Source organism: Nyctereutes procyonoides, unplaced genomic scaffold (assembly GCF_905146905.1).
Source record: "Nyctereutes procyonoides isolate TBG_1078 unplaced genomic scaffold, NYPRO_anot_genome, whole genome shotgun sequence".
NCBI classification, from domain to species: Eukaryota; Metazoa; Chordata; class Mammalia; order Carnivora; family Canidae; genus Nyctereutes; species Nyctereutes procyonoides.
In genome coordinates, this window is record NW_026575120.1 from 20,027,014 (window position 1) to 20,042,810 (window position 15,797).

The 15,797-nt window shown below is 35.9% G+C and overlaps 1 protein-coding gene across 11 annotated transcripts in view; it reads left to right on the forward strand.

Annotated features, from left to right (window-relative positions):
- The window catches only part of PSD3 (pleckstrin and Sec7 domain containing 3), a 577,886-nt gene that overhangs the window by 480,908 nt on the left and 81,181 nt on the right, over nucleotides 1–15,797 (forward strand). For all 11 annotated transcript variants that reach the window (XM_055334841.1, XM_055334842.1, XM_055334845.1 and 8 more), the window contains one exon: nucleotides 3,980–4,050. In XM_055334841.1, coding sequence (XP_055190816.1) covers nucleotides 3,980–4,050 — 71 coding nt within the window. The remainder of the gene's footprint in view (nucleotides 1–3,979; nucleotides 4,051–15,797) is intronic.

Sequence of the window (15,797 nt, forward strand, 5' to 3'; positions counted from 1 at the left end):
ATGATTTTTTCTTAAAAAGCCCTCAACAAGATAATTTAGAGGGAACCATACCTCAGCATATAAAGACCTTATATGAAAATCTCACATCATACTAAACAGGAAAAATACTGAGAGCATTTCACTTATGTGAAGGAGAGGATAAGGATGTCCACTCTCACTACTTTTATTCAACTGGAAGTTCTAGCCACAGCACTAAGACAACAAAAAGAAATAAAAGGCATTCAGAAGAGCAAGGAAGAAGTAAAACTTTCAGTAGTAGCAGATGACATAAGACTACATAGAAATCCCTACATAGACATCCCTAAAAGTCCAAAATAATGAAACTGGACGCTGCTAGAACTCGGGAGCCCTGGATGTCTCACTTGGTTAAGTGACTGCCTTCAGCTCAGGTCATGATCCCAGGGTCCTGGGATCTAGTCCCTCATCAGGCTCCTTGCTCAGTGGGAAGCCTGCTTTTCCTTCTGCCTGCCACGCCCCCTGCTTGTGCAGGCTTTCTCTGTCTCTCTCTGTCTCTGTCTCTCTCTCTCTCTGTCTCCCCACCCCCTGACAAATAAATAAATAAATAAAATTATATAAATAAATAAATAAATAAATAAATAAATAAATAAATAAATAAAATTCTTTTTAAAAAGAATCCTACTAGAATTGGTAAATAAATTCATTAATGTTGCAGGATATAAAATCAATGTACAGAAATCTGTTATATTTCTATACAATATTAATGAAGCAGCAGACAGAAATTAAGAAAACAATCCCCTTTATAATTGTACCAAAAATAATAAAATACCTAGGAATAAACCTAACTAAAAAGTGAAAGACCTGTATTCTGAAAACTGTAAAACACCAATGAAAGAAATTGAAGACAACACAAGGAAACAGAAAGACATCCCATGCTCATGGATTGGAAGAACAAATCCTGTTAAAATGTTTGTACTGCCCAAAGCGATCTGCAAATTTAATGCAAATCCCTATCAAAATACTAACATTTTTCACAGTACTGGAACAAACAATCCTAAAATTTATGTGGAACCACAAAAGGCCCTGAATAGCCAAAACAATCTTGAAAAGCAAAGCAAAGCTGGAGACATCGCAATCCAGACTTCAAGTTATGTTACAAAGCTGCAGTGACGAAAATGGTGTGGTACTGGCACAAAAATAGACACATAGATTAATGGTACAAAATAGAATACACAGAAATAAACACACAACACATGATCAGTTAATCTATGAAAAAGGAGGAAAGAATATGTAATGGGAAAAAGTCTGTTCAACAAATGGTCTTGTGAAAACTGGACAGTTATGTCCAAAATAATGAAACTGGACCATTTTCTTCACCATACACAAAAATAAAGCCAAAGTGGCTTAAAGATGTAAATGTGAGACCTGTAACCATAAAAGTCCTAGAAGAGAGCACAGGCAGTAACTTCTTTGACCATCACACACAGCATTTTTCTAGATATTTCTCCTGAGGCAAGGGAAATAAAAGCCAAAATGAACAGTTGGGACTACATCAAAATTGAAAGCTTCTGCACAGCAAAGGAAACAATCATCAATACTAAAAGCCAACCTATGGAATGGGAGAAGGTATTTGCAAGTGACATATCTAATAAAAGGTTAGTATGCAAAATAAATAAAGAACCTATTCAACACCCAGAAAACAACCCAATTAAAAAATGGGCAGAAGACATGAACAGAGAGTTCTCCCAAGAAGACGTCCAGATGGCCAATAAACACATGAAAAGATGCTCAACATTAGTCATCAGAGAAATACAAATCAAAACCACAATGAGATATCATCTCACACCTGTCAGAATGGCTTAAGTCAAAAACTCAAGAAAGAATTAGTGTTGGTGAGAATGTGGAAAAGATCCCTCACTCACTGTCGGTGGGCATGCAAACTGGTGCAGCCACTGTGGAGAGCAGCATGGAAGTTTCTCAAAAAATTAAAAATAGAACTACCCTAGGACCCAGTAATCGCACTGTTAATATTACTCATCCATAAAAATAGAATGAAACTGTGCCATTTGCAACAACATGGACGGATCAGAGAATGTGATCCTAAGCAAAATAAGTTAGAGAAAGATAAATACCATATGATTTCATTCATGTGTGAAATTTAAGAAAAGAACAAAGGGAAAAAGAGAGACAAAGTAAGAAACGGACTCTTAAATATAGAGAACAAACTGATGGTTACCAGAGGTGATTTGGGTGGGGGGATGGATGGAAGTGATGGCGATTAAATATGATGGGAAATAAGCAAAAAAGAGAGAGAGAGAGAGAGAGAGAAACAAGGAAAAAGAAAAGGGTTTTTCTAAGTTACTTTCCTCCATTAGCTAGTATTTGCTTTAACTTAGGTAAATTATCCATGTTATTAAATGAAGCATCCAAAGCTTTGAAAAGTTGGATTGTCAGGAGCTCCCCAGTTAGGGGTTTTGGGTGAGATGGGTGTTAAGACAGGACTAGAAACCAGCTGGTCTTTCTGGTCAGGTGCCTTCAGCACACCATGCTGCTGCCTTTGGTTTGCTCTGCAACAACTCCTGCAGCCTGTGGTCACTTCTGTGTGTACTGTTCTCACATTAAGTATATCAGAATTTGACATCTTTGAACAATATAGTCAATATTTATGTTATATATATATGTATAATTATCTAGATTTTCTTTATAAAGGAGATAATGATGTACTGTTGATGATCATTTATTTTTGAGTACATCCTTGCATAGTGAAAACAGATGGGATGATTTTTTTTTTTTAATTTCCCCTGGAAACCTGCAGAGTGGATGTTTTGAGTCTTTTTTTTGCCAGGTGAATATATCAGTATGGTGTTGGCAAGGGCACCTGTGTTCTGTAGGTGGATATTCACACAGTTCCCAACCCTAAGGATTCTTGAGTTTTCAGTCAAAGGAGATTTAAAGGATTTGCTTAAGAATAATGTATTTCCTAATTTAATCAGGTATCCAAGTTAAAGACAGTATAAAGTTAGCCAAATAGTTGATAAAGAAATAAGAATAAGTGGTTCTCCCTCCCTATTTGGATAGACATGTTTAGAAAAATGGCATTCGGGTAACATTTTCCAGTTACATACTTTAATTAAGATTAAAAATAGATAGATAGATGATAGATAGATAGATAGATAGATAGATAGATAGATAGATAGATCTCAATAGGGAAATTCTACTTTTTACTCCAAGAAAATGTAAACAAAAAGAATGTAAGGATTTCTGAAATAAAATTAATTTGGAGAATTTTTATTAGGGTACTTAATGTCTGCCTTACACTTTGCCAGATACTGTGAATTATAAAAATGAAGGATACCTGCTATCAAGTCATTCATAGTCTCCTGAGAGACATTAAACAAAAATATTGTATTATAGTATGGCAAGATCTGCAACTGAGGTATCACAGATTGCCATAAGAATAGTAATAATTAAAGTTATAATCCACTTGGTGGGTGTGTGTGTGGAAATGCCAACAGGAGTTCTTTTATATTCTGAGATTTTAATGTTTTCTAGAAACTTTGACAGGGCTATAAATGATCTGGTACAATGAGACTTTTAAGCTTTTCTTGGATTAATATGTATTTCCAGAATGTCTCACTGCTTTCCCAGTCCTTAAGTTCTGTCTACTCAAGTGCAGACTACAGAGCCATGCTTCTGGGTTCAGATTCTGGCTTCTCTTCCTAGTTATGTGACCACGGGTGGATTATGTATCATTGTTTCAGTTTTATAAAAAGACAAGAGTCATAATACCTACCTCAAAGGATTATTGTGGGGATTTAGTGAGACAATATATGGAAGACATGTTTGGAATATTGCCTGTTACAAAGTTAAGCCTCAAGAAAATTTTAGTTCTCATTGTTACTAATTTTGGAAATTAATAAACCAGGAACATTGAAACACAATCACGATGTTGATTGTTTCAATTTTGTCTAAAATGCTATTTTCTGTCAAATAAAATTTTCCTTTTTTTTCTCCTTTCTAGCTCCAAGAGGAAAGCGAGGATGGAAAACTTTTTATGCTGTACTAAAGGGAACAGTCCTTTATTTGCAAAAGGTAAACATAAGTTAAATAAATGAAGCCCAGAAAACTTCATGAAATGATTTGAGAAGGTATCCAGGAAATATTTACTTTGCACAGAGGCTACATCAGACACCCTAAAAATTATTTAATTGATGTCTAAATTCTTTTTCAGATTTGTTTTTGTTTCTGGTTAAAAAATTACTTTAGAAATTATATATGTATAATTGTATATATTATATAAAGTATTTTGCACAAAATATTTTAAGGTATATGTTATATATATTTTATAGAATATATTAAATATATATAAATAGTGTATATGTGCCTGTGATCAAAACTATATTCCATTTGTGTTCAGTTAGAAATTTAAAATATAGGTTGATAAGTCAGACTGCATACAGTCTATGTAGATACAGACCTGTGGCAGCACTTGTTTCAATGGTTATTTATACTATAGATTAGTTAGATCCTTCATTTATCTCCCTCACTATTGCTATGTAACAGTATCTCTTCATTTAGTGATTTGCCTTCATTTAGATCTTACTTAAATCTAAAAACACATTTTCATTCAAGTATATAATCCAAATTATCTGGGTAAGTTTTCCGTCAGACCATTTCCTGCCTGGATCCTTTCTTCTGATCCCAGAATCTGGAAATCTGTTTGGGATCAAGTTTGTGTGTTCTAGCCTTTGTAAGGTAATCCCTGGAGCTTCTACTTCCCTAGCTCTGTATATGTGGACATGGAAATATGTGTGTTGACTGGAATAAGGTCCACTGCTTCCCAGGGCCAAACAGGATTTCAGCTCTAACTGTGAAGGGCAGCTTGGAATTTGGGCAAATAGGTGGCAATGCAGTAACAACACTGCCCTTTAATGATGACTGATAGGAAAAAATCTTATTTTTTTAATTGCGGTCAAAACACATAACATGAGATCTACCCTCAATTAATTTCTGCATGCGCAGTGGATAGTATTAGCTATCAGAACAATGTTGTACAATATGTCTGTAGAAATCTTCCATCTTGGGGGATCCCTGGGTGGCTCAGTGGTTTAGTGCCTGCCTTTGGCCCAGAGTGTGATCCTAGAGTCCCGGGATCTAGTCATGCAGTGGGTTCCCTGCATGGAGCCTGCTTCTCCCTCTGTGTCTCTGCCAATCTCTCTCTCTCTCTCTCTCTCTCTCTCTCTCTGTGTGTGTGTGTGTGTGTGTCTCATGAATAAATAAATAAAATCTTTTAAAAAAAGAAAAAGAAATCTTCCACCTTGCATGACAAATAATACCCAGTGAACAGTAATCCTCCCATTCCCCCCTTTCCCCAGTCCCTGGCACCAACCATTCTACCTTCTGTTTCAATGTGTTTGGATATTTCATATAAGTGGAAACAAGTAATATTTGTCCTTCAATGACTGGCTGATTTCATTACATAATGTGATGAAGGTTCATCCGTGTTGTAGCCTATAACAGAATTTCCTTCTTTTTTAGGGCTAATACTACATTTTTTTTACTTCATTCATTCATCTATGGGTATTTATGTTGTTTCCACCTCTGGTCATTTTAAATAATGGTGAAGTAAACATGGAGTGCAAATCTCTCTTTGATATCCTGATTTCAATTCCCATTGAAAAGGGTAACACAGAAGTGAGATCACTGGATCATATGGTAGTTCTATTTATTTTGTGAAGGAGGTCTGTATGGTTTGCCATGGTGGCTGAATTATTTTCAAGTCCCACCAACAGAGCACAGCAGTTCCAATTTCTCCATATGCATGTCAGAGTACTTCTTATTGTCTGTTGTTTTGTTTGTTTTGTGTTGTTTTGTTTTGTTTTGTTTCTATTGAGTTATAGGAATTCTTTATATATTTTGGATATTAATCCCTTATCATATACATGGCTTTCAGATATTTTCTCCCATTCTGTAGGTAGCCTTTTTACTCCCTTGTTTCCTTTGCTGTACAGAAGCTTTTTACTTTTGTGTAGTCTCACTTGTCCGTTTTTGCTTCCATTGCCTGTACTTTTGGTATCACATCCAAGAAATCATTTCCACTGTCCATGCCAACAAGCTTTTCCATTATGTTTTCTTCTAGGATTTTTAGAGTGTCACATCTTACATTTGAGACTTTATTTTGAGTTAACTTTTGTGAATGATATAAGATAAAAATGAAATTTCATTCTTTCGCATGTGGAAACCCATTTCCCTAGTACTGCTTGTGGAAGCAATCATCTTTCCCCCTTCTGCACTTGGCACTGTATGGAATATCAGTTTACTACTGGATAAGCATAGGATTATTTCTGGGGTCTCTTTTCTGTTTGTCTGTGATTCTGTCTTTATGCCAATACTATAATGTTTTAATTACTGTACCTTTGTAATATATCTTGAATTCAGGAAGTGTGAGACCTCTAAATTTGTTCTTTCTAAAGATTGCTTTGAGTGTTCAGGATCATTTCCAGTTCCATATGAATCTCAAGGAGGGTTTTTCTATTTCAGTAAAAAATACCATTGGGATTCTGATAGAGATTATATTAAATCAGTAGGTGACTTCGGGGAGTATGAACATTTTAACGCTATTGCCTTCAAATGCATGAACATGAAATGTCTTTCTATTTATTTGTTTTTTTCTTTAATTTCTTTTAGCAATGTTTTGTATCTTTCAGTGCATAAGTTTTTTTCCCTCCTTTATTAAGTTTATTCTTAAATATTTTACTGTTTTTGATGCTATTGTAAGTGAAAGTGTTTTCTTAATTACCTTTCAGGGTTGTTCATTATTAGTATATAGAAATGCACCTGATTTTTCCTCGTCAATAAATAGGTTTCTTAGTTTTAACAGGTTTTTTTGTGGTATCTTTAGAGTTTTCTATATATAAGGTCATGACATCTGTGAGTAGATAATGTTACTTCTCCAGTTTGGAAGGCTTTTATTTCTTTTTCTCACCCACTTTGGCTAAGACTTCAGAACTTTATAGAGTAGAGGAGGCGAGAGTGAGCTTCCTTGTCTTATTTTTTTCTTAGAAGAAAAACATTCAGTTTTTCGCCATTGAATATAGTGTAAGCTGTGAGCTTTTCATATATGGCTTTTATTATAGTAAGGTAATTTCCTTTTATTCCTTGTTGAATATTATCATTAAAAAGCTTTGGGGCACCTGGGCGGCTCAATAAGCCTGACCCCCCAGAGTCCTGGGGTCAAGCCCCACATTGGGCTTCCTCTCCTCCCCTCTCTTGCTATCTCTGTTTCTTAAATAAATAAATAAAACCTTCTTTAAGAAAAGTCTTCAATGTTTATTAAATGCTTTTTCTGCACCTATTGAGAGATAATCAGGTGGTTTGTAACCTTTTTTCTGTTAATATGATTTATCATATTAATTGATTTTCATACGTTGAATTATCTTTGCATCCCAGGAATAAATTCCACTTGGTCATGGTGTGTGCTCTTTTTGATGTAGTGTTGAATTTGGTTTGCTAATATTTTCTTGTGGATTTTTGCATCTATATTCTTCAGAGATACTGACCTGTAGTTTTCTTGTGTATCTTTTTCTGATTTTGGTATCAGGATAATGCTGACCTCATAAAATGAGTTAAAAGTGTTCCCTCCTCAATTTTGGGGAAGAATTTGAGAAGAATTGGCATTAATTATTCTTTAAAACTCTTCCTCAAAAGAAATTATGGGTGAGCCATCTGGTCCTGGACTTTTCTTCATGGAGGGGAATGGGTTATTATTGATTTAATCTGCTTACTAGTTATAGATCTGTTTTGATTTTTTATTTATTCATGATTCAGTCTTTTTTTTTTTTAATTTATTTATTCAGAGAGAGAGAGAGGCAGAGGGAGAAGCAGGCTCCATGCAGGGAGCCCGAAGTGGGACTCGATCCTGGGTCTCTAGGATCACACCCCAGGCTGCAGGCAGCACTAAACCACTGTGCCACCAGGGCTGCCCCATGATTCAGTCTTAACAGATTGTATTTTTTTCTGAGAATCTATCCTGTCTTCTAGGTTATCCAATTTGTTCTTAGTTGTTTCTTATAATCCTTTTAATTTCTGTGGCTTCAATTGTAATGCCTCATTTTTCATTTCTGATATTATTTATTTGTAGTGTATCTAAAGGATTGTCAGTTTTATTAATCTTTTCAGAAAACCAATTCTTGGGGTTCCTGGGTAGTTCAGTTGGTTAAGCATCCGACTCAATCTCAGCTCAGGTCTTGAGTTCAAGTCCCTTGATGGGCTCCAATTTGGGCATGGAGTGTACCTACTTAAAAAAAAATTCTGTTTCACTGATTTTTTTTCATATTGTTTTTCTGGCTTCTGCTCCTTTAATTACTGCTTTAGGGATCGGATCCCTGGGTGGCGCAGCGGTTTGGCGCCTGCCTTTGGCCCAGGGCATGATCCTGGAGACCCAGGATCGAATCCCACGTCGGGCTCCCGGTGCATGGAGCCTGCTTCTCCCTCTGCCTGTGTCTCTGCCTCTCTCTCTCTCTCTGTCTCTCTCTGTGACTATCATAAATAAATAAATAAAAAATTAAAAAAAAATTACTGCTTTAACTCAAAAAACCTTTAAATATAAAGTGAGCCTCTTATAAACAACATAGTTAGGGGTTGTTTTATTATCCACTGAGAAACTCTCTATTTTGATTGGAGAGTTTAATCCATTTACATTTAACTATTAATAGTGAGGGACTTACTACTAGCATTTTGTAAAGTGTTGTCTCTTTTGTGGCCTTTTGACACATTTTTCCTCTATCAGTGTCTTAGGCATTTTGTTGATGTTTTGTAGAAACATGTTTTTATTGCTTTCTCATTTTCTGTTGTGCATCTTCTGTATATATTTCCTTTGTGGTTACCATGGGGCTTACATAAAATATTTTATAGTTCTAACAGTCTCTTTTAAGATGACAACAGCTTAACTTCAATCATATACAAAAACATACACTTTCACTGCCGACCACAACATGCACAATTTATGATATTGATGTCAGAATTCTTTTGACAAAGCTTTGTGTTTAAAGTTATTCTTGATACCTTTCTCTTTTAACTTGCATGCTGTAGTTATATGTGATTTGCACACCACAGCTGCAGTATTACATTAATCTGTATTTGTCTGTATATTTACCTTTACCAGTGAGATTTTTACTTCATATGCTTTCAAGTTACAGTTTCACTTTCTCTCATTTCAAATTCTTGTTTTGTTTTCATTACACGTCTGGTAAAGCAAGTCCAATTCCCTCAATTTTTGCTTATGTGGGAAAATCTTTATCTCTCATTTTTTAAAGGACTAATTTGTTGAGTAAAGTACTAATTTGTTGGTTTGCAGGTTGTTTGTTTCCCACTGTTCTGGATGTTTCATCCTATTTTCTCCTGACCTGCAGGTGTTTGCTGAGAAGTCCTTTGAGAGTCTTAAGAGAGTCCATGTATATTTAAAGTCACTCTTTTCCTACTTCCAAAAGTCTCTTCATCTTTGACTTTTTGATTATAATGTGTCTTGGTGTAGTTGTCTGTAAGTTTATCTAGATTTGAGACTTTTGGGCTTCCTGAATCTAAATATCCATTTCTTTCCTGATTTGGGAAATTTTTGGCCATTATTTATCTCAGTATACTTTCTGTCTCTTTCTCCCTTCTCTTTAAGGGACTCTGATAACATAGATTTTGGTCCAGTTAATAGTGTCCAATAGGTCCCTTATGCTTTCTTCACTCTTTTTCATTTTTTTTTCTCTTTGTATTTCTTTGAAGAATTTCAAGTTCCTTGTCTTCAAGTTTGCTTATCCTTTCTTCTTGCTCCAGTCTGCTGTTGAACCTTTCTAGTGATTTTTTTAGCTCAGTTATTCTATTATTTAGCTCCAAAGTTGCTCTTTAGTTTCTTTTTATATTTTTATCTGTTTGTTAATATTCTCAATTTGTGCACACATCTTTTTCTTGAGCACATTAAGCATCTTTATGATGGTTAATTTGAACTTTTTATCAGATACGTTATATACCTTTTCTTAGAGTTAGTTTCTGGAGGTTTATTTTGATTTTCTGTTCAGGCCATATCTGTTTGTTCATTTGTCTAATAACTTTGTTTTGGGATCTGCACGTCTAAAGTTACATCTCTCATCTTTACAGACCATTTTTGTATAGGGAAGACCCTTACCAATCTGCTTGGCTAAGATTCTGGGGACCTCTAAAACTTTTTTGAGGTATGCAACTTCTCTGTGCCTCTGCATGCAGTTTCTCAGGAGAACAGTCTTGCATTCTTCTTTTTTAAGCACTAGTAATTTTTGCTCTCTGTTTATTTGTAGCAGTGCAAATGCTCTGGTTTTACAGCACCAAGCCATTCAGCTCCCTCTTCTTCTGAGTGACAATCAGGCATCCAGAGTATGCCAGCTCCCATCAATACCCCAAGTCAGGCAAGATAGATACCATTTCCCGTGGGCAGCCCTCTGATAAGAATGCCAGATATGCACTCCACACCTATATCTCCCTCTTGAGAGAGAAGCCTTAGGTTGTGCACTTTTCTCCCAAACTCTAGCAGGCCGTACTGGCTGCAGTAAGCCACCCACAACTTTCCTTTAATTTCAGCAACGTCCAGGCATCTAATCTATGCCGGTTCACTCAGAATTCCAAGCCAGACAAGCCAGAAACCATTCCTTGAGAAACCTTCAAAAAAGCCAGATCATTTTATTTTATTTGTTTAATTATTTATTTTTTCCCACTCTTCACTCTACCCTGAGGGGAGTAGTCAAGGGTCAGGGTGTTTTCTTGTAGTGCTGACCTGTGGCAGTTTCAGGGAGAGGCTGACACAGGTAAAGTAAAATTGTTCTTATCTTTCAGTGTGTTTCTTGGCTTTTTGCTCTCCTATAGTACTGCAACCTCTTCATTGCATTCTGAAATTTTTACAAAGGCATTTTGATGCATATATCATGGCTAAATTGTGTCTCTGTAGGGGAACAAGAACTGAGACTTTTATTTTGCCATCTTACTAACATCACTTCTAGGAAAATATTTTTAGATATAGTTGGACTATGATATATAGTTTTGGCATCTTTTTTTTTTTACTTATAAGCATTCTTGAATTAAAATTTTTTTCAGAAGCATATTTTTTGGTCAATCTGGTATCTAGTGACTGTGATATGGTAAGTCATATGGTTTTAATTTTTTCCTCTCTCCTTAATAAAGTTTACAAAAGCATTCATTTTTAATTGCTTATAGTATATTTTCCATTAAGTAGATTTACCATAACTTCATCTTTTTCCCATTTTCAAATATACCCTCATTTCAGTTGATTTTCAGTTAAAATTACGGTGTATTTGTGCACGTATCTGTTTATATCTGGAAGATAGAGCCCTAGTAGTGTCACGGGTCATAGGAACAGGATAGGAACTGCTTAAAACTATTGAGACATAATTCTAAATTCCTTCCAAAGAGGCTGAACCAACATTTATTCCCAACAATTATTTATGACAATATCTGTCTCATCAGAGCCTCTCCTCGCCACATTACTTATTGTTATTTGTATATCTGAAGAGTAAGTTCCCATCCATTTTGAACTATTTGTTTTTAGTGTACAAACACATGCCCTTATACATTTTATACTCTTCTATAGCTACCTTTTCATATGTGTTTTTCTCTGGGAAAGAGCCCTTCCTTTGCTATATCATCTACAATACTGAGTCAGGTAGCATTCCCTGTATGATGGCACCCACACTTGCACCATTGAGATAATAAAATGCTTTGGAATGGAGATATCACTAATTGGAAATATATTTCATATATTTTTATTTTAAACATTTCAAATGCTCTAATAATGCCCTATATAATAAAATTGAAAGAATGATTTACTTTAAAAACCACCCTTCCTTAGGAGTCCACTCAGTCCAAAGGACTTTGAGTGTACTTTATTATATCAACATTTTGCATATTGCCAGAGCAGCTCTGTAAGGAAAACTTTTATAATTCTCTTTTGTTCTATTCTTTATTGGAGCCTTTTTTTTTTTAGATGTCTACATTGGGAAGAACCATATCTTACACAAACTCTTTTGTTTTCTTGCTTTTGTAATAGTTTAGGTAAGGAATATTAGAGCATGGGATGCTTCACCTTGGACCAGAGTTCTCTTTGTTGATATATCACCTTTGCAGAAAAAGGTGTGGACTTAGCTGAAATCCAAAGATTACAAAGAGGTTGCAGCATCCTTCTAAAATGTACACATTGCTTTGAGTTACAAAACAACAGGAGAAATGGAGACTATCATTGATATTAGATTATCCATGTTCTTACATGGTCAGATATCTTGTATTGTCTTTATTTCCCTATGGAGCCATTACAGCTTCTAATTTATAAGTCAACCGCTTTGGCCTCTGCCAAAGCAGCAGGTATGTACATGCTGGGCCTACACTGGTTCTTTCAGCTAGCTTTGTCTCTGTAGGAAACAACCCTTTGAAATTAAATTTCACATTGCACGGTTGTTTCCCCAGCACAATTCCTATTCTTTTGGCTTACTTTTTCATTTTCTCTAAAATCTCTATAAAGGGCATGGCTGTCTTTGGCAAAACCATTTCACTGAATACTGAGCCACAGGATTTCCACCCACTCCATCCCAGAGTGAGCCTGGGAAGAGAGAAAAATACTCTTGCATTCAACATTTGACAGAGGCAATACAAAGATGCTGTTTCCAGCTTACCAGCTTTTCCTATCTTGTTGCCCTCTCCCTCAGTTTAAGTATATTGGACTGAGTTTGACTCATTCAGATAACTGAAGAAAAAGGACAAATATTGACAAGGAAATAATTTTGTGAACTTTGAATTTTTAGCATCAGTTTGTATTAGAGCTTCAAACTTAGATTGCCCACCATTCTTTTTTTCATGTGTTTTCATGCTATATAAACTTCTTAGCATTAAAGATTCCTATCCAAAGACTTCCAGTAATTGTTCTGTACTGGGTCCCCTCCTTTTTTCTCAGGTGCTCAGATGCTCTATCACTGCTCCCTACCACATCATGACTTCTGATATCTTGGCTCCTAAAGGGACAACAGTGGGCAGTGGGGAGGGGTGCTGGATAGTATTGCCTAAGACAGGAAGACACAGGGCTTCTACTCTCTTGATAAGTCAATCAAGTAAATATTCTAAAGAGATTGTAATGACTGGCAACTCCCTCCTTTAAAGCCCACTTTCTCTTTATTATAAATATTTACACACTGTACACATAACAAAACCCCTCTCCCATTTAGTTAATGGCATATTTAGGTGCTCATTCCATTATCAGATGCTCATCATTTACATTTAAGCCTTTCATCAAGACTTCCCAGCTATGAAATAGCCTAACGATTTTTACCCATATGGAACAATTCAGTTAGTATTTTCTGATTAAGAGTGAAGAATAAGAAAAACCACCTCCTCTTAAAAAAAAAAAAGTCATTCAGAACTAAGAGTTCTGAAGCCTCAATCTCCATTTACGCCTCCTTTTCTACTTCCATCCCAGCCAAAGAAGCTTATCCCAAAGGTTTTTAGTGACCATTATAAGAAATTGAAGCGTTAATAAATATCTAATAACTCTAAAGTTTAAAATACTGCTGGTATGTTTATAACCTTCTCTGTTGCATGACTATTCCCATATTTTAAAAAATCCTTACAGAGCACTGCTTTTTATCTAATATCTAAGAGAATAGTCATTTCTTGATCCAAGCATCATACAGCAAAGAGATAGGAAATGGGTTGGCAAACTTATTAATAAGCCAGTTTACTTCAGTGATATTCACCAGAAATGACTGGTTTATTAGTATGATATAGTATTTAAGATATTTTGTATATTTGAGTATCACAGCTTCATAGGTCTAATTACTAGACATTTATTTTTTTCAGATTTTATTTATTTATTCATGAGTGACACAGAGAGGCAAAGACATAGGCAGAATGAGAAGCAGGCTCCCCGTGGGGAGCCCAATGTAGGACTCGACCCTGGGACCTCAGGATCACGGCCTGAGCCAAAGGCAGATGCTCAACCACTGAGCCACCAAGGCACCCCTACTAGACATTTAAAACAAGCAGTTTTGGAGAGATATTCTTTAACTCTACATTCTCAACCAATACATAGCAATTACACAATAGCTTATTTTCTTTCGCTTTAACACCCTGCTTTGGTAAGAACTAATGGTTACCTTCTCTCTCTTATTGTGCTACCCTGGTTCCAGCTATTGTTTTAACTAAAATATGAGACTCTCTAATCATCTTCTATAGTTAGAGTAACTATTTGAAATTTTTCTAACATTTTCAATTATTCTTCCTTATTCCCACAAACCATGAAAAATCATGAAAATGTCAACATTCTCACCATTTCATGACTCCCACATGGACACCTAAAAGTACTCCAAGCATTATTTATCAGCTGAACTTTGGCAAAGAAACTACCATTCTGATACAGTGGACCATACTGGGAAGAAAATCCATAATGAATACATCTATTAGATTAGGACTTTGCCCGTTTTTCAAAGTGTTATACACTCGTGACATGATTGTGAGCAAGATACAGTCCCTAAAGTTTATGCTTTATCTGAAGAGATCAAAAACAAAAACAAAACAAACTATCTGAATCCAGCTTAATAGATGCTACAAAAAGTACAATTTGGAAACACTTAAATGAGCTTCTGGAAGAGAAGGGGAGATTGTGGAAGAATTCATGAAGTAGGTGATATTTAAGCCTATATTTAAAAGACAAATAGAAGTTAGTCATACAAAGAATTGAAACAGGAGAAACCTGTGTGATGCCTAGTTGTGAGAGACCACAACACATTTAAGGAACTGCAGTGTCAGTGGAGAATAAAGGATATTCAAAGCAGATGAAAGAGCCTAGAAAATTATATTTAAGAGTTGAGATTTTGGGACGCCTGGGTGGCTCAGTGGTTGAGTGTCTGCCTTTGGTTCAGGGCACGATCCCAGAGTCCTGGGATCAAGTCCCACACCGGGCTCCCCACAGGGAGCCTTGTTCTCCCTCTGCCTGTGTCTCTGCCTCTCTTTGTGTGTCTCTTATGAGTAAATAAAATCTTTTTTAAAATGCTGAGATTTTGTTGTAGAGCAATGTGGAGCTCTCAGCAGGTATAAATGGGATGTTACATGATCAGATAAATATTTTAGAAAGATTAGTTGGACTATATAATAGAGAGGACTGGAGTCCAATTAAATCAGAATCATAGAGGCCAGATTAGCTTGAACTATAGTAGGAGTAACAGAAAAGGAGAAACATAGTTTAACTAGAGAGTTCAGTTTGTAGTGTTGAATTCAAAGTGTCTTTGGAATAATGAATAATACATGAATATATCCAACAGTTATGGATATTCAGTTCTAGAGCTGAGAAGGGAACCTAGAAATACAGACCTGGTGGAGTAGCCCGGGTAGCTCAGCAGTTTAGCACTGCTTTCAGTTCAGGGCGTGATCCTGGAGACCTGGGATCAACTCCCACGTCGGGCTCCCTGCACGGAGCCTGCTTCTCCCTCTGCCTTTCTCTCTCTCTCATGAATAAATAAATAAAATCTTAAAAAAAAAAAAAAAAGAAAAGAAATACAGAGCTGGAGAGGCATCAAAAAAATAGTTAATGATTTCAACCATTGAAATAAGTGATGTCACTCAGAGTAGAGTGAGGAAAAGATGGAAGATAGAGCTAGGGGAACACAGATACTTCATAAGTATTCTAAGAGGAACAGACAGTGAAGGAGCCTGAGGAGCCTAAACAGTGTAACCAGAGAGACAGAGAAATGAGATGCTACAGATGTCAATTTGTAAGAAGTCAAGTAGGATAGGATAGGAATTGGAAAGTATCACTTGAATTCACC